The 21,562-nt window shown below is 44.6% G+C and overlaps 1 protein-coding gene across 8 annotated transcripts in view; it reads left to right on the top strand.

Moving 5' to 3' along the window:
- The first annotated feature begins 1,048 nt into the window (after positions 1-1,048).
- LOC105486086 (jade family PHD finger 1) overlaps positions 1,049-21,562 on the top strand; it is a 68,909-nt gene continuing 48,395 nt past the window's right edge. The window contains exon 1 of one of the 8 annotated variants that reach the window (XM_011748761.2): positions 1,049-1,233. Coding sequence is in view for 1 of the 8 variants with exons in the window: in XM_011748760.3 (XP_011747062.1) it covers positions 3,176-3,194 (19 nt within the window). In the remaining 7 variants the exon portion in view is untranslated. The other 7 variants (XM_011748762.2, XM_011748764.3, XM_011748763.2 and 4 more) reach the window with 7 other exon arrangements.

Here is a 21,562-nt window from a genome sequence, read left to right as displayed (position 1 = left end):
GCTAATTTTGTATTTTTTAGTAGAGACAGGGTTTCTTCATGTTGGTCAGGCTGCTCTCGAACTCCCGACCTCAGGTGATCTGCCTGCCACGACCTCCCAAAGTGTTGGGACTACAGGCGTGAGCCACCGCGCCCGGCCTGAATGGGGGTTTCTAATCCGTACTTTTTTCCTTTTCAAGCTGAATGTCATATACCCCTCTATTTCCCTAGGCGAATCCATGAAAGAAGTATGTTGCCCTCCATATGAAAAAGCAAGTTTGTCTTCTGCATAAAATCAGTAACCACTCATTTTTAACACATTAATACCCCCCAAATGAATCTCTGATGACTGATCTGATACTAGCTTGTAATTCTAGTTTTAGCATTAGGCTCACTGCTCTTATTTGGGAGAAGATGTCCAATTCTGCAGTAATGTGTAACATAAAGTGGTGTCAATTTATAAATAATATCTTCTAATGGATTAATGCTCATTTGCAATGATCACTTCCATACAAATTTAGGTAAAGATGTTATTCAGAATTGGATTATCTATATTAAAAAATGTCATCCTAATGTGCAACTCCCTAAAACTGTTACTACAAACAACTCTTTTGCCACTCAGCCTAAAAATAAAACCTTTCACCCAAATGACACATCTCAATAGCCACATTTTAATCTACATAAAATTTTAAACTATTTTGAAAGAATCCATTTCTAGATGTCAGACAAGAGTTGAAATTGGGGCAGCAGTTTGAAGGGGCTAATTTAAAAACCCACTTCCCTGCTTGGAGACACCTCAAGAATTTCTAGGCTCACAAGGTGGGTGAAGTAAGGAAAGAGACTTTTAAGAGCTAAACAGTGCCGTTCTTTGCGAGCCCCGACTGGCGCAGGCCGAGCCGGCTGCGGCGAGGGCTGCGAAGAGTTAACGAGGGACCGAGCCCCCCAAGTCGCGGGCTCCCCGCATGCTCCCTCCGCCCTCCTGTCCCCACCCTCTCGTTTTGGCAAGGGATTAAAGTGCTCCCCCCTGTGGCAGCAGTGACCCAGAAATGAGTTTGATTCACACAGTCCTTCCTCCATAACAAGCCAAACCAGACCGAGAGTGCCTCCGTGCGCGAGTGCCGGGTGTGTGCGCGCCGGCTAGAGCACGGGCCCGCCCGGCTCCCCGCCTGCTCGCCCGCCGCGGCCCGAACTCATGCAGCTCCGAGCGAGCGAGCGGCGCCCAGCCCAGCGCCTCGGCCGAACCCCTCCGCAGCAGGTACGCGCGCGGGCCGCGGGGGGCGCGCGGGGTGGGCTCGCCGCGCGTGTGTCCGCGCGTGGGTCCGTGTGCGCGTCCCGGTCCCGCGGCGGCGACGGCGGCGGCGGCGGCGGCGGCGGCGGCTGCAGGACGAGCCGAGAGGCTCAGCCATATTTGATGGTTTTGTTGCTTTGCTCGGGAGTTCTCGGGAGTAATTTAATGCCGAAGGTCGCTGCCTAGTGGAAATAATATAGTACGTCATTAATATGGCGCCAAAAGATTGGGTTCTCGATATGTAGCTAGGAGGGAGGGAGGCAGCCGCTGAGCGCAGCGTTACTATCCCACCAGTAACTTGGGCATTGCCGGGGCGGGGGCCAGAGGAGGAGGAGGAGAGGATGATTTTTGGATCCTGAGAATTGATCTATGTTGGATCAGTAAGTTTTATTATGATTTTTTTTTTTTCAAATTTGGGGGGCTGAAGACTTAGAGCTATTTCTTCTTTTGGATTTGCGAAGAACATGCGGTTTTCAGGTGAATCATCAATTAAACGCGTTTAGGAGCAGAAGCCCAGTTTAAGTTGCTTTTAGTTTATAGGTTTTTTTTTTTTTTTTTTTAATAGAAAGCCAAAGTGCATTCGGCTGCATGAAAGTGGAAAGCATAGTAGCAACTTGGTAGACAGATGGCAATGGCAGAACGCAGGTTCGCGTACATATATGAATCCAGAGTGTGTGAGACCGTGTGTGTGGTGGGACTGTATTTGTCCAAACATAGGTGTGTGTAGGTACATTTGTGTGTGGTGGCCGCAGCCCTGGCTCTTGTCACCGCGTCGCCACATGTCCAAAATATTCATTGCATCAATTCAAGGGCAGTGAGAGGGGGGTGGGGGGCGGGGGTGGAGGGACAGCTTGGCAATTCTTCCCAATTGGGCTTCCAGTGGTCAGATCTTTTACTTACAGCGCGACTGCTTGTAAAGTGTAAAACCCCTTCATCGATGAAATGGGGTAGGGGTTGGCGGTTGGTAGAGCAAAGTACCGATTAATCATGAACTTAAAGGGGATTGCAAATTGCAACCTTTGGCACCATCTGCAAATTGTGGGGGTGGGGTCTCTTGGTCTCCTTGCTTCCTTAAATGAACGTGTAGTGTGTACCCCGGGACTGCAAGTTGCAGAGCCCTTCAGTGCACGTGTCTTGTGCCTGTGAGTCTGTGTTTGCGAGTTGGGGGCTGTTGTTCGGTAGCCAGCAGGCTTTCCGGGTTGCTCGGCATTGGCTTGCAAATGCGGGAGAGGGATGGAATGTGGAATGTTGACCGGGGAACCGAATCCTGTCGGAACGGTCCCATTTGCTGGAGAAATTCGATCCCTTCCACCTCCTTCCCGCTCCCCCCCGCCCGCCTTCGGGCAGGAGGCGGGGCTGAGGACGCGGCTGCTGCTCAAAGTGGCGGAGCGCGGCGGCGGGAGGCAGGTGCACGGCACCCGCCAGTGGGGGTGCCTCAACTTCCGCGGGCGTTTAAATAGCAGCCTCTCTCCCCTCCCACCGGTAATAGGTGACCTAGCGGCGGAGGGCGGCGGGGGGAGGGAACCGGGGAAGACCCGGGAGCGAGCCTCCGCGGCACGTGGGCAGGTGCTGGGTGGCCCCGGGGCCAACTTTTGTAGCCCGCCTCTGGCGTTTGAGGAGAGGCGGCCCAGTGTGGAAATGGGGGCGGGCGGCGGCCGAGGCGCTGCTTCTCCGTCGCTGCCGGAGCGTCACCTAACGGTCCCAGCTGCGCCGCCCGGGCCGGGGTGGGGGATTGCGGGGGCGGGGACGCCCGGCCCGCCGCACCCGCCCCGCACAAAGCCCGCGGCGCGGGGGTGGCCGCCGCGCCCCCGCCCCGGGAACGGCCCTAAGCCCGACGCGGTCCCCGCGCCGGTTCCGGCGGGCGGCCGCAGGCGTTTGTTTGTTGGTTCCGCGCCGCCTTCCTCGCCGGATGGCTTCCTGTGACAGAGGTGATACACAGTTTCCAGAACTGTCTGGGGGCGGGAGCGGGAGCGGGAGCCGAGCCCGCTCGGAGCTTCTCGCCGCCGCCGCCGCCGCCGCTCCCATCTTAAAACCGTTTCTGGCCGGCGCACCCGCCCCAGACCGAAGGTGCCGCCCCGGAGGGACTCGGGGAGGGGGACGGCGCGGCCGTTTCCAGCGGCGCAAGTGGTTTCTGGACGCGAGGGAGCGTTTGATTTGCAACTGGGGCCGAGCGGATTGGTGCAGCTGGCGGCGGCGGGGCGGGAGGAGCTGCGGTGGCGGGGGGTGGCCACTTTCAAATGGAGAGGGCGGCGGCGGCGGGGACGCCGCTGCGGAGGGAGCGGGGCTTGGTTGCGCCACGAGAAGGTGTCATCACTGCACCGGGGCTAATTCCGGCGGAGGTGCCGGGAGTTACTTTCCCCTCCTCCCGCGCTGTTGTTTCTGTCGCCTCGGGAGGAGGAGGAGGAGGAGGATTGGGAGAGAGGGAGGGGGCGGCGCCGCGCGGAGCCGCGGCCCTGCGTATTCCCTGGCGGGCGGCGGGAGCCGCGCGGAGTGTTCGCCGCTGCGGGGCGGCGTCCCAGTTCCCCCCCAACCCCGGGGTGCCCCCCCTTGCTGGGATCCTCAGCCTTCTCACCTCCCCCCGCACTCCGCCACCCTCCCACGGGAGCTCTTCATCCTCGAGTCCTCAACCCCGGCTCGGCGCGTCCCGGGTCTCACCCCGCCCCCGGTCTCCCCCCCGCCGCCCCAGGCAGTGCTGGCCCCAGGTTTCCCACCCCAAGCGGGCGGGGGCGGCCTCAGTCCCGGCGCCGGTGAATGCTGAGAGCAAACAAAAAAGCGGGCGATTTAAACATGCCTTCGAAACCCGTTAGGAATGCGTCGTCTTCCGGAGACCGTTTAAAAGGAGCTTTAGCTTGCCTTCTAGTAACGAGAAGGCCGGCGCCCTGCCTAGCCTCGGCCGGGGCAAGGGGCTGTCGCCCTCTATTTGCCCCGGCCAAGAGGGAATTTAAATTTTCTTTTGTAAAATGACAGCTGCAGTGAATGACCTAAGACAGCTACGTTTTTAGGAAAGTAGAAGAGGATCTGAGGTTTCCATTAATGGGAATGCTTAGGGGGTTCTTTTCCCAAAGGTTTTTATTAGGTGAACTATTTTTCCTTTTTATAATACCCGCCATGGCTCTCTTGCTACTTGTAGCTCAAGGCTAATACCTTTCAAAGCTAATGAACTAGTTTTAAGATAGAAATTATTTCCCTGAAAGCTGATTTAGGTAGTGACTCACCAGTGGTTAGAGATTTTATAGTAAGTGGCATTTTGATCAAATCACAACTGATCAAGATTTAATCATTTATAGGTGGAGAAAGGAAGCATTCATTATGCCCATACTTACATTGACTCAACACTTTTGATGTAGTAATTTGTTGTAGGTGGGCAACATATGTGGGAGGAGTTAAATGGGATGTTCTGTGAGTAACACTCTAGCAAGTACATGCAACCCAGAATTTTTATTGTCCTTTTGTCCCAAAGATCTTAGTCTCATTTACTTACGGTCACTTTTAAATCAGATGGCTTTCTTCTTGGTATTTTGCTGTCTTCCTCAAAGTTTGCATACTTTTGTAAGTGTCTTTTACTTGGCGTTTTCATTTTAATGTGTAGAATAAATGTAATTTTAAGCTGTTTAAGTGTTAGGTTTCCTCCTATTTCCTTTCGTCCCTATTTAGCGGAGATAATGGGAGTGTCTGAAAGTAAGGTAGAACTTGAACTTGATTCTATCTTTAAGATTACAGACTGCTTTCTAGTAAAAGTTGGGTTGGTTGCACATGTACTTTAACATATGTGTTCATTTAAAAGGAAACAAAACACACCTTCTTAGTTCTCCCCGCTTCACTTGACCGGTTTTCTTCTGCCTGTAAACCAGTGCTTTACTTATATTAGTTATCAAGGTTGAAAGAGTAGCTATACAGTGACAACAATGAAAAATAAGTGTGTCTGGGTAAAACTAGAGGGAGAAAACATATTGGAGTTTAAGGAATGTGTTTTGTTGCTTAGCCTAGGGGGTTGGGGAAGAAAGATGACCTAAAAAGCGAACTTGGAGGACTAGGTGAGAGTAAAAGCAGATTTCCATTGCATCTCACATTGCACGTGATCGATACTGATTTTTGACTTTAAGGAGCTGTTAATTAAAAAGTTATTACACAAGTAGTGTTACATGTACGTTTTTGAAAATTAGAAAATACAAGGAAACAAATATAAAAAATTGCTACTATCCATAGATGACTACTGTATTACTTTTCAGATAATTTTTTCTTTATATATACATGTGTGTTTTAATAAAAAGGAGATACATGTACATACCATCTGTAAGGACTTTTTTTTTTTTTTTTTTGAGGCGAAGATTCACCCTTGTTGCCCAGGCTGGAGTGCAATGGTGCGATCTCGGGTCACTGCAACCTGTGCCTCCCAGGTTCCAGCGATTCTCCTGCCTCAGCCTCCTGAGTAGCTGAGATTACAAGCTCCTGCTACCACGCCCAGCTAATTTTTTGTATTTTTAGTAGAGACAGGATTTCACCATGTTTGCCAGGCTGGTTTGCAACTCCTGACCTTAGGTGATCCACCCGCCTCAGCCTCCCAAAGTGCTGGGATTACAGGTGTGAGCCACCGCACCCCACTGTGAGGACCTTTTTTTTTCCTGTCAGCTAGCTTGGTTAGTTTTAATATCATCTATTACTGTGATGTGTCCAGATTTCCCCATTTAGCCCCAGAATGTAATAGAGAAGCTTTGTCTAAACCACTGCTTAATAAAGGACCATTTATTGCATTTGGTTGTTTGCCTTAAGTCGATTCCCTTAAGTAACTTTTTGACAGAATATCTGACACTGAGGAGGCAAACCTTTGGGAATAAAGTTGCCTGGATTTTAAAAAAGCAGGAAGTCAAAACGGTATTTATTGTAATTTGGAAATCTTAGATTTGGAGATCATCTGTTAGAAAAATAAGGAAATTTGCTTACTTGATGTTATTTTCCACAGACTTGTTGGAAAAAGATTTCTCAGATGTTTGTGTTTCAGTACTGAGGTAGTTGGAACAGTAAACATCAAGATATCAAACACGGATTACATCCTGTCTCTTTAGGGTTTGGTCAGAGTGAAGAGGAGGCACAGGAATCTGTCACAGTTCTGCTTGCTTCTTTACTTTCTTGTTTGTGAAGCTCTTCCCTGTCATTTAGTATTATGGGGCACCTGTTACAGCATTACAGTTAATGGTCTGTCAGACTTTGTATTATAAAACTGGTTTTCCCATGAGGTTTATTAAACAGATATCTTGTGGAGGGAAATATGACATATTAGCAAACACACCTTGCTTTTTATTTGGGTTGGCATTAAGAGGTTTAGCTTGATTGTTAAAACAGTGAAAGTTACGTCACGTTTAAACTTATTTCCTCTCTTGTACAAGCCTTTAATTTGTACGAGAATTGGCACCATATTCAACAATACCTTTTTTTTTTTTTTTTTTTAAAACATGAAGGGTGGGTTTGCTTGGAGTTTCTGGTTTCTTAGAAGGTATCAGCAATCTTAATTAGGAAAGTATTTTAATTCCTGAGACAGGTAAGTTGTTTCCTTAAAAGTCTTAAATCTGTTATCTCCATTTTCAAGTCCTTACAGCACTTTATATGACCGTGTGTTTACAATCTGGACAATTACTATGTTTGTTCTTTTTATCTTTGTGGAATGTAATATCTCAGAAAGTTGAGATTTAATTGAGTCTATTGTCCTTTGCCTAGTGTATTTCTCATATGAAAACTTCGGTTTGTGATCATGAGCGTGTATGCATTATTTTGATTTTTTCTTTTTTTGCAGTTCGTAGCCCTGATGAAGCAAGTTACTCTGCGCTCCTAATAAATGCAAGAAAATGACCTTGGAGGGCCTATTTTTTTTTTTTTTTTTGAAACAGTGTCTTGCTCTGTCATCCAGGCTGGAGTGCAGTGGCGCTATCTCAGCTCACTGCAAGCGCCGCCTGTGGCGCTATCTCAGCTCACTGCAAGCGCCGCCTCCCGGGTTTACACCATTCTCCTGCCTCAGCCTCCCGAGTAGCTGGGACTACAGGCACCCACCACCACACCTGGCTAATTTTTTGTATTTTTAGTAGAGACGGGGTTTCACCTTGTTAGCCAAGATGGTCTCGATGTCCTGACCTTGTGATCCGCCCGCCTCGTCCTCCCAAAATGCTGGGATTACAGGCTTGAGCCACCGCGCCCTGCCGGAGGGCCTTTTTAAATTACACATAGGAGTAACAATTTGTAAGTTTAAGGCTGGGTGTCATGGAATAGAATGGAAGAAACTGATGCTAAGCTTTGGTTATAATGGGACCTTTCCTAGCGCAGGACTTGAATGATTTATTAAGGATCCTTTCCTCACCTCGAAGCACAAACATAAAGATTACCAGACTTGGAATGGAAAGCCTTTATCATTAGGAAAGGGGCCATGTGTTTTTACGTTTAATCTCCTAGATCCATAGTATACGATGTGCACACAATAAATGTTCAGTGACCAAATTTTGGTTACTCTAAAACAAATTCAGTATTTACTTTTTGCCTTTGGTTCTTCGGGTAGAGGTGAGACATAATGTGATAGAGAGCAATTGAAGAAAGTTAATTTTTTTTTTTTTTTTTTGAGAGGAGTCTTTCTCTGTTGCCCAGGCTGGAGTGCGGTCCTGCAGTCTTGGCTCACTGCAAGCTCCGCCTCCCGGGTTCACACCATTCTCCTGCCTCAGCCTCCTGTGTAGCTGGGACTACAGGCACCCGCCACCGCGCCTGGCTAATTTTTTGTATTTTTTAGTAGAGACTGGGTTTCACCGTGGTCTTGATCTCCTGACCGTGTGATCCACCCGCCTCGGCCTTCCAAAGTGCTGGGATTACAGGTGTGAGCCACCATGCCCGGCCGAAGAAAGTTAATTTTTAAAACCTTAGATTCTTTTGGACTTATTTGCTGAGGGAAGTAAACTACAGTTTTCTCTCTCTCTTTTTTTTTTTTGAGACAGGTTCTCACTCTGTCACCCAGGGTGGAGTGCAGTGGTGGGATCTCGGCTCACTGCAGTGGGTTCAAGTGATTCTCATGAGTCAGCCTCCGGAGTAGCTGGGATCACAGGCGCATGCCACCGTGCCTGGCTAATTTTTGTATTTTTAGTAGAGACGGGGTTTCACCATGTTGGCCAGGCTGATCTCGAACTCCCCACCTCAAGTGATCCACCTATCTCAGCCTCCCAAAGTGCTGAGATTACAGGCGTGACCAGTGTGCCTGGCCAGTTTTCTATTCGAAAGTGCTCACAATTTGCGTCTGTCTGTCTGTCTCTCTCTCTCTCTCTCTCTCTCTCTATATATATATATATATTTTTTTTTTTTTTTTTTTTTTTTGAGACGGAGTCTCACTCTGTCCCCTTGGCTGGAGGGCAGTGGCGCGATCTCAGCTCACTGCAAGCTCCGCCTCCCGGGTTCCCACCATTCTCCTGCCTCAGCCTCCCGAGTAGCTGGGACTACAGGCGCCGGCAACCGCGCCCGGCTAATTTTTTGTATTTTTAGTAGAGACGGGATTTCACTGTGGTCTCGATCTCCTGACCTTGTGATCCGCCCGCCTCGGCCTCCCAAAGTGCTGGGATTACAGGCGTGAGCCACCGCGCCCGGCCTATCTATATTTTTTGTTAGAAAGATGAGGTTTCACTGTGTTGCTCAGGTTGCCCAGGCTCGTCTTGAACTCCTGAACTGAGTCCTCCCACCCTGGCCTCCTGAGTGGCTGGGATTACAGGTGTGCACCAGTGTGGCTGGTGGTAGTATTTTAAACTATTGATCATTTAGTGTCTCCTGTGCAGGAGATTTTATTAATTTGAGAATTCATGGCATCTTCCATGAGAGTTTATAAGCACTTACTTTAACGGAAGAGTTCAGTGGTGTGGGTCCACACTGAGGAATAAAATAATCTTTTTTTCTTTTTTTTTTTTCACTTACACTAGGGTAAGGAACAAGAAATAGCAATGTTATTAGCAAGTTGCTTGAGGTTGAACGTCATGACTTGCTTTAGTTTAGCACAAAGTACACTAAATGCAATTTAAAATTTTTATTGATTACTCTGTCATCTTTATGAGCATCAGTTATTTCTGTGTGGAAATGTAATGATGCACTTAACATACAGAGGCTGTGTGTTGGTGATTTGTAACTTTTTAAGTTGGGGACACTTGAAACTGAAAGCCATGGATTCTCTCCCCCAGAAAACATGAGTGTTCCCTTAAGCACATCCTTGGATTCTAGTTTAAGTGTTTAAATTCTGGTGACGACTTTTTATGATTTCTCTGTGATCCTTTTACTGCCACTGTTACCATGTATTGTAATTAAAATGTCTGTTGAGAACAGTGATTTTTCTGCTTATTGGTCATTAACTTGAAAAGTAAGAAGCTTGTTAGAAGTTTTTAAAACTTGTGTACACTAGCCCCAAGTAGAAGCCTCAGGGGTTTTCTTTTGAGAAAAACCCACAGGTTTTACTGTGGCCTTTATTTAAGTTGCTTAGAGGTCCCCTCAATGCCCTCCTTTTGATTATTGCCTGCTCTAAGTAGGGGGGAATTTTTTTTTTTTATTTTTTTGAGATAGAGTCTCGCTCTGTCACCCAGGGTGGAGTGTAGTGGCACAATCTGGGCTCACTGCAACCTCTGTCTCCTGGGTTCAAGCAGTTCTCCTGCCTCAGCCTCCCGAGTAGCTGGGATTCAGGCGCGTGCCACCACGCCCAGCTAATTTATATATTTTTAGTAGAGATGGGGTTTCACCACGTTGGCCAGGCTGCTCTCGAACTCTTGACCTCAGGTGATGCACCCTCCTCAGCCTCCCCAAGTGCTGGGATTAGAAGCGTGAGCCACCGTGCCAGGCCATAGTTAGGGATTTCTTAAGGAGTGATTGTGTCTGATCCTTAATTTTGTAAGCTTTCGGGTGCTTGTCCAGCAGCTGGTAATTGATTCACATTGAACTAAACACACATAATGGTGGTTTATAAACATCATACTACTGATCTGTTGATTTATAGGAGAGATCAGTTGACTTTCTCTGTAAAGAGCCAGGTAGTCAATATTTTAGGTTTTGTGGGTCATACGGTCTGTCACAAGTCTGCAGCTGTGCCAGAGCAACCATGGGCAAAATGAATGTGACCGTGATATTTATGGATATAGAAATGTAAAATTTTTATAAACTTCATATGTCATGAAATGTTCTTTGGCTGTCTACCCTCAACCATTTAAATATGTGAAAATCACTCTTAGCTTAAAAACCATACAGAAACAGGCTGTTGACCCCTGATTGGTTGGTTGGTTGATTGATTTGAGACAGGGTCTCACCCTGTTGTCCAGGCTGGAGTGCAGTGGTGTGAATTCCAGGGCTCACTTGATCCTTCCACTCAGCCTCCCAAGTAGCTGGGACTGCAGGCATCCCCCACCAGGCCTGGCTAGTTTTTTGTATTTTTTGTTGACATGGGGTTTGCTATGTTTTTTTGTCTGTTCTCGAACTCCTGAGCTCAAAGATTCTGCCCACTTTGGCCATCACTCCCTGGCCTCCCCAGATTTATAGTAAGACACAGCAGCTACTTGTTTGTTTCTGCCGGTGGCTGAACTCCCTTCTAGGAACCTGATAATACAAGTTGAAATTAGAAGTTTGTTTGGAGGTAGTTGGCTGTGCTGAGGGCTCTGGGTTGTTTTTGTTTTTTCGCTCTTCTTGCCCAGGCCGGAGTGCAATGGCAGGTTTTTTTTTTTTTTTTTTTTTTTTTTTTTTTTTTTTTTTTTTTTTTTTTTTTTTTTTCCTTCTCTGGGACAGGGTCTCTCTGTTGCTCAGGCTGTAGTGCAGTGACATGATCACAGCTCAACAACCTCCTGGTCTCAGGCAGTTGTCCTGTCTTAGCTTCCAGAGTAGCTGGGATTCTGATCCTAGATCCCTTTTTAGGATAAAATGTGTAAGAACAAATACCTTGGTCATCTCTCACACCCTCCAGGGGGGTCAAGCTAAGAAGCCCTGTGTAAGAGGGTATGTATTGTAAGATTGGGTTCTGCTACAGAGGGAGATAATGTCAAGTAGGGTGTATGTGTCACACCAATCAGAAGTTAATGCCTGCCACTCCGGGAGAACTCATTCTCCTGTGGTAGTGTTTAAGGAACTGCTGACACATTCGTCTTCCAGCTTTACCTTTTGTGTGTTCCACTAGGCAAAATGAATGGCATTTGTGACCATCTTGCCATGAATTTGTGTTTCAGTTTCCAAGTTAACAGACTATTGTTCATTGGTTACATTTTCAGTTTTTGCTCCCTGATAACATATCATGGCCTTAATCATTCACATGACCTCTTTTTAAATCCCAGTGTACATCCAGGAGGAAGAAGCCCATGGTCCAGGAATCTGGGAGGAGGTGGCTGGCCTGCCCACCCACCTGGGGAACTGGTCTTTGGTTCTGCTACTACCTTTGCACTGGATCTACTTATGTGTGTTTGTGCAAGTTGATAAACATCCAGAATTCCATGTACTCCTCTTTAAAAGTAGGAATGGTGGATTAAATTATTTTACATTGTTTTTGAAATCCTTTCTAGGTCTGCAGTTATTTATGATATTATGGGTTTCTTTTGGGAAGATTTCTTGTAGACACAGTCTACATTGTGAGACTTCAGCCTCAGAGAGTGCTTTCTAGACCTTGCTGCTAGGTTTGAGACCAGAGACCATCTTAGGTTTCCATGATCATAATAACAAAGCTTAGGCCGGGCGCGGTGGCTCAAGCCTGTAATCCCAGCACTTTGGGAGTCCGAGACGGGCGGATCATGAGGTCAGGAGATCGAGACCATCCTGGCTGACATGGTGAAACCCCGTCTCTACTTTAAAAATACAAAAAAAAACTAGCCGGGCGAGGTGGCGGGCGCCTATAGTCCCAGCTACTCGGGAGGCTGAGGCAGGAGAATGGCGTGAACCCGGGAGGCGGAGCTTGCAGTGAGCTGAGATCCGGCCACTGCACTCCAGCCTGGGCGGCAGAGCGAGACTCTGTCTCAACAACAACAACAAAAAAAACAAAAAAAACAAAACAAAACAAAAAAAAAACAAGGCTTATACAATTGTGATGAAATGTTTGTTTTCATATGTAACTTGGATGATTGTATAAATGCTGTTTTTGTCAAGTATGTCATCTAGATCTTCAAATATACAACATTGGGAGTCTCTCTCTTTTTTTTTTTTAAAACAGTACTTTAAAAATTTTTGGTGACTTAACATTGTTAGTGGTAACTGATAGTTTCTGACAACCGGGTATAATCAAGGAACAAAGTTCCTGAAAAACAGCTGCATTTCAATCTGTGTACAGTGTAATTGTCATTAGCTGGTTGAGTCTGGTTTCTGCAGAAGCTGCTTTGTATATCCTGTATAAGAGCATCTGGTTTGAGCATTTAAAAATCTTTTAAAATTACCCTGTAGACATTTCGCATTTATTGGCTTATTCCACCAAGGATGGAATAATGGGTTGCAGAATCCTTTCTCATGCTTACTCTTACCTTCGTTCATTCAGAAGCACTTGGTTTTCCTAAAGTGTCTAATGATTAGAGCTTTTAGAGTTTGACATGAAGATTTGGGTGTGTATGTTTGTATTATAGAAATTAGTACCTGGTTCAGAGACCCCCAAGGCAGAATGGAACACAAACTCCTGATTTCAGTGAAATGCTTTAAAAAATAAACATTTCATTTTAAAAATAAACATTTCATTTTTATATATTCTGAAGAGATTAATCTGACTCTAGCTCTCCCTGATAAATTGTCAGAAAACTGAGACCAGGAATAAGACATATAGGGCAAATGGGCTTTATTTCTCTGGGTGGTAGCACTGCATTAAGAAGGATCCTGAAGATATATGCCTGGGAGTGTGGAAAGAATGGCCTAATTTATCAACCATGCCTGCCATAGGTGGAAGGAATGGCGTATTTGCCAGCTACCTCTTGAACGTAGCCTTTTTTATTTTTATTTTTTCCAAAGTAGTACTACTGTGGAAATGGATAAGGAGTTGAAATGGATTCTTTTTTTTTTTTTTTTGAGATGGAGTCTTACTCTTTTTGTCCAGGCTGGAGTACAGTGGCACGATCTCGGCTTTCTGCAACCTCCGCCTCCCGGGTTCAAGCGATTCTCCTGCCTCAAGTAGCTGCTAGGTTTGAGACGACCAACCTGATTACAGGCACCCGCCACCAGGCCCGGCTAATTTTTGAATTTGTAGTAGAGACAGGGTTTCACCATGTTGGCCAGGCTGGTCTCGAACTCCTGACCTCAGGTGATCTGGCCTGCCTCGGCCTCCCAAAGTGCTGGGATTATAGGCATGAGCCACCACGCCCGGCCTGTGTTTGTTCTTTAAAGATAGCTTAAACCCTAATTTTCCTGTCTGGGTTAGTTTTTTTCTATTATTATTGCGTATATTTTAAGTGACCTCCTACTAATGTTGGCTGTTTTTACCTGTTTCAAAAACTTGAGCTTTTGAAGTATGGGATGACCTAATCAAGCAAATAGGGGATAATAGCATTTTATGGCATTATTACCTTTTCTCTTTTTTTTCTTCTGCACCTTTGCACCAGATATTCTTTTAAAGCAAGACAAGTCTTTGCTACTGCATCTCAGGAAAGAGGTGGCATATACATAGTTTATTGATGGTTGCTCGTTATAGGCTGGTGCTTTGCATTGGGGCAAGAAGTTGTGCTTCCAGGGTCTTTTATATAGTGAGGAGCAGGGAAGAAAGAAATCTTTACTATTGGCTAGGCATGATGGCATGCGCCTGTAGTCCCAGCTACTTGGGAAGCTGACGCAGGAGAATCGCTTGAATCCGGGAGGCTGGGGTTGCACTGAGCAGAGATCACACCGCTGCACTCCAGCCTGGGCAACAGAGCGAGACTGTCTCTCAAAAAAAAAAAAAAAAAAATCTTTACTATTATAAGTCTAGTACACAATCATGGTGAAAAGTTAAAATCATATTAAAGGTCATGAAGAGAAGGAAAAGTTCCCAACTCAGTCTGTCTTGGAACCCTTTGGTCACATTTCTCAGAGATAACCACTATGAACATTTATGTTCTTGCAGAAATGTTCTGTGAATATACAATCTATTGCTGTAGGTATTTTCTCTCCTCCTGTTATATATAAATGGCTTTGTATTTTGGGTTTTTTCCCTGCAGTTTGCCTGTTTTTCTCTCCTAATATGTCTTGGGCATCTTTCCACATCTGAGCATTTAGATGTAACAGAAAAGAATTCTGAGTAGATGGAAATAGGGATAAAAGCTCAAGATTGGAGACCATGGTGACTGACTGCCTTTTTTGTTTGGTTGTGATTTCATTTACTCCCATGTCAAGGGAAGTTAAAAAAATACATTCCAAGTACAAATGATAGGAATGTTTTGTCATAGCTGCTCTTATTCAGTTGCTGACTCTTAATTGAGTCAGCAATTACAGAGTCCTGGAAGGGGTTTAATAGATTGTCTTAGAGCTCATAAGCTGTGATTGGATTATTTATAAATTGGCAAATGAGAGCTGCTTGTGATTCATTCAGAACCACTCAAATTTATAAATTCCTTAAAGTCTTGAAAAATGCTTTCTTGATTTTTAAATCTGAGTTCAAAAATAACTTATAAAGAATTTACAGTGAACTAATGTATTATAGTACATGGGTTTTATGAGTAATGCTCCCAAGAGTAAATATTATAGTTATTTATTATCTGGTCAGTTATCATAATTTTTTCCTTTTGGAGGAGGTGGCTATTTATTGCTAATGTAAACTTGTCATCTGAATATTTGTAAGGTTTACCTCTTTCCAGAGGTTCTGTATTAGCTTGGGCCAGCATTTTCCTTAAATAAGTGATGTATGACGTTATAAAGAGCACTTTTTTTTTGCTTGAGATATTTAGACAAGATTAAAACATTAATGCTTACGATTTAAGCTATTTGTCAGTTAAATCTATGACTTTTTTTTGACTGGATATAACCCTTTAGTTAAATTGAGAATCTGGGTTTGAGTTATAGTCATAGTAGTATTTTTAGATTCTGTGAGCATATGAATTAGATAATGTTGCCAATTTGAAAACTTGATATTTAGGAGATTAACGTTTACTTTAAAAACTGAGGTAAGAAACCAGCTGGGTTTCCTTCACATTCATTTAGGGACAGGTGGACAGATTTTATTGTTAAGTTATAGGTCATTATATTTGGGTATTTAGAACTGTATATTCCATAGAAGACAAAAGTGACCCATTAAGAATGTAATGTATCTTTTTGGGGGAGTGTTCTATCATCAGTAATTTAGGAATCAATTTATTAGGTACCTAGTGTTTAAAAAATAATTTGAACTATGTGAACTTAAATAGAAAGGAGTGGCAGGGCGTGGTGTCCACGCCTGTAATCCCAGCACTTTGGGAGGCCGAGGCGGGCGGATCATGAGGTCAGGAGATTGACACCATCCTGGCTAACATGGTGAAACCCCGTCCCTACTAAAAATACAAAAAAAAAAAAAAAAAAAAAAAAAAAAATTAGCCAGGGTGTGGTGGCAGGTGCCTGTAGTCCCAGTTACTCCGGAGGCTGAGGCAGGAAACTGGCATGAACCTGGGAGGCGGAGCTTGAAGTGAGCCACTGCACTTCAGCCTAGGTGACAGAGCGAGACTCTGTCTCAAAAAAAAAAAAAAAAAAAAAACGAAAACAAACAAAAAAGAGGAGTAGCTCATGAAATACTTAGTTTTACATAAGACCACCTGGTTTCTGAAAATACATTCTTTAGTATCTTTAGGTATTTGATTTTAGCTATTTGACAGAATGGAAGAGCATCAATAAATTTAAAAATGAATACAGTAGAAGTTATTCCAGTTAAAGGTCAATTAGATATTAAAGTAAAAGCATCTCAAATTCAGTAAAGTGGATTTGAACGTAAGGTAACAGTACGGGAACTAAGGCATTCATCCAGTAGGTTATTTTAGTACATAGTATTGCATTGGGTGATATATAAAAGTATGTAGAGGTCTTTAATTGAGTACCTTCTAGAACTTTATGAGTGAAATAAATAAAAATGGAAACAGTAGATAAAATTGATACTTTGAGAGAGAAACCAGTCTTTCTGCATATGTGCCATAAGACAGTTAAAATCACTAGGGTGTAATCCTTATTATAGCTATAGAGTTTATGGCCTGATAAATGAGCCCTGTTCCACCACAGAGAGTAAGTAATTCTAGTAACTGGACAGTTTGTTTTCCTCAAATCAGTCCTTGTTTCCCAGGAATAGCACTGAATAAACATCTTCAAATTCTTAATTATCTTGTTCTTTTTTTTTTTTTTCTTTTTTCGAGACAGTCTTGCTATATTGCCCAGGCTGGAGTGCAGTGGTATGATCTCGACCTCACTGCAACCTCTGCTTCCCGGGTTCAAGTGATTCTCCTGCCTCAGCCTCTTGAGCAGCTGGGACAACAGGCATACACCACCAAAACCTGGCTAACTTTTTGTGTTTTTAGTAGAGACGGGGTTTCACCATGTTGCTAGGCTGGTCTTGAGCTCCTGGCCTCAAGTGATATGCCCGCCTTGGCCTCCCCAAGTGCCTGGATTACAGGTGTGAGCCACTGTGCCCAACCCTCTTATTCTTTTGTAAAAGTCCTTCTCTCCTTGTCCATGAGGTTCTCATTCTTTCTTAGAATCATCACATCAGTCAAGACCACGCCCAGGTCACTGAACTTGTTCACTCAAATTCCAGAGCCACCCTAGGGATGGGTTCCTTCAGATAGTCGCTCCTCTCAATCTATTGCGTGCAGATTTTTCCCAGTTTCAGTCAGAGGAATGTGAATTTCAAGGTTTTCAGGTGCCTTGCTGTCTCGTGTGCATGTGAGCAGTAATCTGGTGACTTTTATAGCACTTACTGCACTGAAGCCACTTGTCTGGTTATTTGATGTTTCCTCCAAGTAGACCATGTGCTCCTGCAGCGCAGACATTCCATATCTTGTTCATCATATCTCTGACATCTACCTTGATAAAATTTTCCTCAAATTAATATGTTAGCTAATGTACTGCATTTTAACGCATATGACAGAAGGGATCCAAGGAGAGAGTGATCCGCATGTAATCTAAATAGGGGTTTGGGCCAGTGGGTAAAGCATGAGTTTGCATTTCCCGAGGAGATAGATGGTTCTCCAGCAGCTGCCACAGACGCTCAGTTGTCTTGGTGCATCTCTTCATGCAGTGAGTGGAGTAGAGACACCAGAGGATTGTTAAGTAACTGGTCCAGCCAGGGTCTTTGGCCAGTGGCCTTTCCAGGCAGTGTTCTGTTTTTAATCTAACTTCCTAGGTAGTCTTCCTCTTTTTGGTCAGACTCCCAAATGCCCACTAACTAGCACTTTTGTCTCTGTAGCTGTTATGTTTCTCATGGCAAGTGGACACTCCAGGCTCCGAAAAACTGGATAACTTTGCATCAGTTTTGAGGAAATGTAGACACAATGTCAGGGTGAGCCGTGTCGACTGGATCCAGAGTTCTGAGGGCATCTGTTGTAGCCACCCTGAGAAGCCTTGTTTCTGACCAGGCTGAGTTGGGTTCAATCTCTGTTCTCTACTTCAAGGTCTCATTGCAGTGCTCTCTGTACCTACCATCATGGTCCCCCTTCTCTGTTATGTCTTTATTTTTTTGAAACGGAGTTTCACTCTTGTCGCCCAGGCTGGAGTGCAGTGGCGCAAGCCCAGCTCACTGCAACCTCCTCCTCCTCGGTTCAGGTGATTCTCCTGCCTCAGCCTCCTGAGTAGCTGGGACTACAGATGCCATGCACCACCACGCCTGGCTAATTTTTGTGTTTTTTCAGCAGAGACGAGGTTTTTCCATGTTGGCCAGGCTTGTCTCGAAATCCTGACCTCAGATAATACTCCTGCCTCAGCCTCCGAAAGTGCTGGGATTACAGGCAGGAGCCACTGCGCCTGGCCCTCTATTCTGTGTTTATTTCATATTTGAGTTGAGAGAATCTGTGTTCTCCAGAAATTGCTGTAATCTTTAGAGACACACACGAAACATTTAAGTCATGATGCAAGGCTTTAGTTGATTGAATACTGAGAAAGACTCCTTTGACCAAAACTTTAGTCACGCTCCTCTGGTCCTCCACGTGAGTGGGCACTACCATGGCCCTCTCTTTGTATTATTGTTGAATCCAGTTGAAGCAAAAATCCTGTTAAAATCAGTTTAGAGAAAATTCTTCACCTGGGTATCTGACCGCTCTGTCCTATCTTATCCTGGCCTGTCTTCAAGAATAGTCCTAACAAATTAGTTTAGCCATAAACCCCTTATCCTTGATATTTCTGTTTAATAATCTTCTATCCACTGGCCCCACCCTGCTCTTTGGTTATAGATCTCCACCTCTGTTGGGATCTGAGTTGCGTTCAGTCTCCGTCCCCCACTGCAGGATCCCACTGCAGTGTTCCCTGTACCTACCACCATGGTCCCCCTCGAGTAAAATCTGCTTTACCATTTCTAACAAGTGTCATGAGTAATTTTTTTCAATGATACTATTAAGGTAACGGTGCATTGAAAAGCAAAGTGAAAAAGTTCTAAAAGAGGAAGAAAGTTGAACTGAGCAGTACAGAATATAAGTGTTTGGAGTTGGAGTGGTTAGTGACTTTGAGCTGAGCCCCAGAAAAGAGGTGGGATTAGGATAGGTAGGGAGCAAGAAGCAACAGGAGCAGCATTAGCAGAGAATGAGAACTGAAAGAAAGTGGAGTGTTCAGGGAAGAGGCCTGGCCCAACCAGTGCAAGCTCTGGGTCTTGGGGCTTGCTAGAACAGATGCCTGAGTAAAGCTGTGAGAAGTCAGAAAACTTCGTTTTTGGCTGGACAGTTTGGACTTAGACCTATTTGTAATGTGGAATGGAGGGAGAGATCTGCATATAGTAGTTTGATGAGGTTACCTCATGGGGTGTAATTAATTTGTTATAGTATTATTTGGAAGTGGGAAGAAATCATAGTTTGGAGAATAGGTGTTTAAAGCTTTCTATGTACACGTAGTTGAAGGACAAACCTACGGGGCATACAGGGACTTCAAAGAGTCATAGTGTTATGAATCAGTAAACCTTGGCAATTGGCTATAAGGTGAGAATGGATGTGTATAAAGATGCTACCCAGAGTAATATGCTGTGTTACACGTGTGTTGGTAAGTACAGTGCTCTGCCCCAAACATGCTCCTTTTTCTCGCTACCTCCTCTTTGTTCTTCAGGACTCAGCTCAGTCTTATCAGCCTTCTCTGACTTTTATCCACCTCCTGTATTCCTGTAGAACTCTGTATTTACCACTGTCAGGCACAAACAATATTGAATTTCTGTTGCTTGCCTGTCTCCTCAAGTAGGCCAGAAGCTCTGTGAGGTCAGGGATAGTAATTTTCATCCAGCACCTCCTAATATATGAGATACTCAAATGTTTGTCGGCTGCATTATGTGCCATTATATCTTCTTGCTACTTTGGGGTGTTGTGAATAGCCATTTTAATTGGTTATTACTTACCTTACTACCGTCTAGATAGTAATTAGCCATTGCCCTAAGAGTCAGCAAAGGTGATGATGCAGATGCTGGCTTTTATTGGGGCAGGTGTGCAGCATACAACCACTGTATTGTGTAGCTTAAAGATAGTAACATATATTTTGATTTTCTGATACAGTAAGTAATCCTGGGTGAGATAAATCAGCTTGATGTCAAGGTTTAAGTACTTTAGAGCCACAGAGGAGGAAATTCTGCCGAGCACTAACCCCCATTACTGTGCCAAGTTCCCTGGAGAAGCAAATACAGCACTCTCAAACCCTCATTACTCAAGATCATCAGGGTGGATGAAAATGGATTTCATTAGAAAGAAAATACTATTTTTACTCTTCTTTTACTTGAATAATTTTCCTTAAGAGAGTATTTATGTGTGTTTAGGTGCATCATTGTATTTTGGCCAATGCTCGCGTTCTTTATTTAGTGACTGTTGAAGTGCTTCCTCAGGGAGTTGTGTTTGAAAGCTGGAAAGTAAGTATTTTGATTCAAAAAGATTTTTAAAACTACTCTATTAGGTAAATCTAATTTTTTATTTTTTTTGTAGAGATAGGGGTCTCCCTATGTTGCCCAGTCTGGTCCTAGGTTCAAGTATAGTCCTCCTGCCCTGGTGTCCCAAAGTGGTAGGATTACAGGTGTGAGCCACCACGACCAGCCTAGTACCAATTTTTTTTTAGCACTCTTTTGTAATGTTGGCTTTGGGGAGCTGAAGCTGTTAGGAGTGAGTGGTCCTCTGCCTTTCCCTTTTGCCTTTTACCTCTTGCTGGATCCTGAGGGGACCCGGGGTGCATTCTCTAGAAGGTTGGAGAGCTTAGCTGTCTGCAGTTGGTGTTTTTGACACACACAGGGCAGAGAAAACAGTCGAATAGGGATTGGACCACACATGTTTCTTGGTTATGGAACCTGAGGGCTGGAGTGGGCTTGCCCCAGGCCAAGTTGCAGATTGCCTGGCTGTGGGTGAGTGGGGCTCTTGGAAAAGGGATGGAGTGGGTTTTAGGACTTGACTATGCCTACAGCATGAAACCCCAGCTTCCAAAGCATGTCCATAATACAGCTCATGACCCATATTGATCAGGACTCATGTTCAGGCTTTCTCTTGGTGCATCGTTTTAATGGCTTTTGAAGAATCAATTGATAAAAAACCCACAGAATTTAACTGGGTGAGTTTCTCAGGAAGGAAATATAAAATATTGCAGTTATAGATTAGGGACCTAAATATTTGAGTGAATTGTGTAGATCCACTTTTTAAGTGTAGTATAGGAAAAACTTTTCATCTACTCTTTTAGGTTCAGTTCATGCGAGTCTAAATTAAATGACAAAAGACATTACAGGAGAAAAGGCAAGCAAACTTCATGATGTTGATATTTTTATGTGCCACGTAGGGGTAAAGGGAAGGAGACTTCACCGAAGAGAAAAAACCCAAAAAGAGTTAGACCTGAAGGCTTATATACAATTTTAACAAAGGGTGATAAACTGTGAAATGACCTGTCAAAGGAAAAGGGAGTTTAGGGTTTTTTGACTGCTCTTTTATAGGCCCTTTTAGAGTGGAGTTTTAGTTTTTTAAAATTGCTTTCTTATTCAGTCACAGTGGTTCTCTACATTTTTCTTTCTTTTTTTTTTTTTGAGAGGGAATCTCACTCTGTCCCATAGCCTGGAGTGCAGTGGTGTGATCTCCACTTATTGCAACCTCCGCCTCCTGGGTTTAAGCGATTCTCTTGCTTCAGCCTCCTGAGCAGCTGGGATTACAGACGCGCGCCACCATGCACGGCTAATTTTTGTATTTTTAGTAGAGACGGGGTTTCACCATATTGGTCA

The sequence above is a fragment of the Macaca nemestrina genome, chromosome 3 (assembly GCF_043159975.1).
Source record: "Macaca nemestrina isolate mMacNem1 chromosome 3, mMacNem.hap1, whole genome shotgun sequence".
NCBI classification, from domain to species: domain Eukaryota; kingdom Metazoa; phylum Chordata; class Mammalia; order Primates; family Cercopithecidae; genus Macaca; species Macaca nemestrina.
This window is presented reverse-complemented; position numbering and strand designations above follow the sequence as displayed.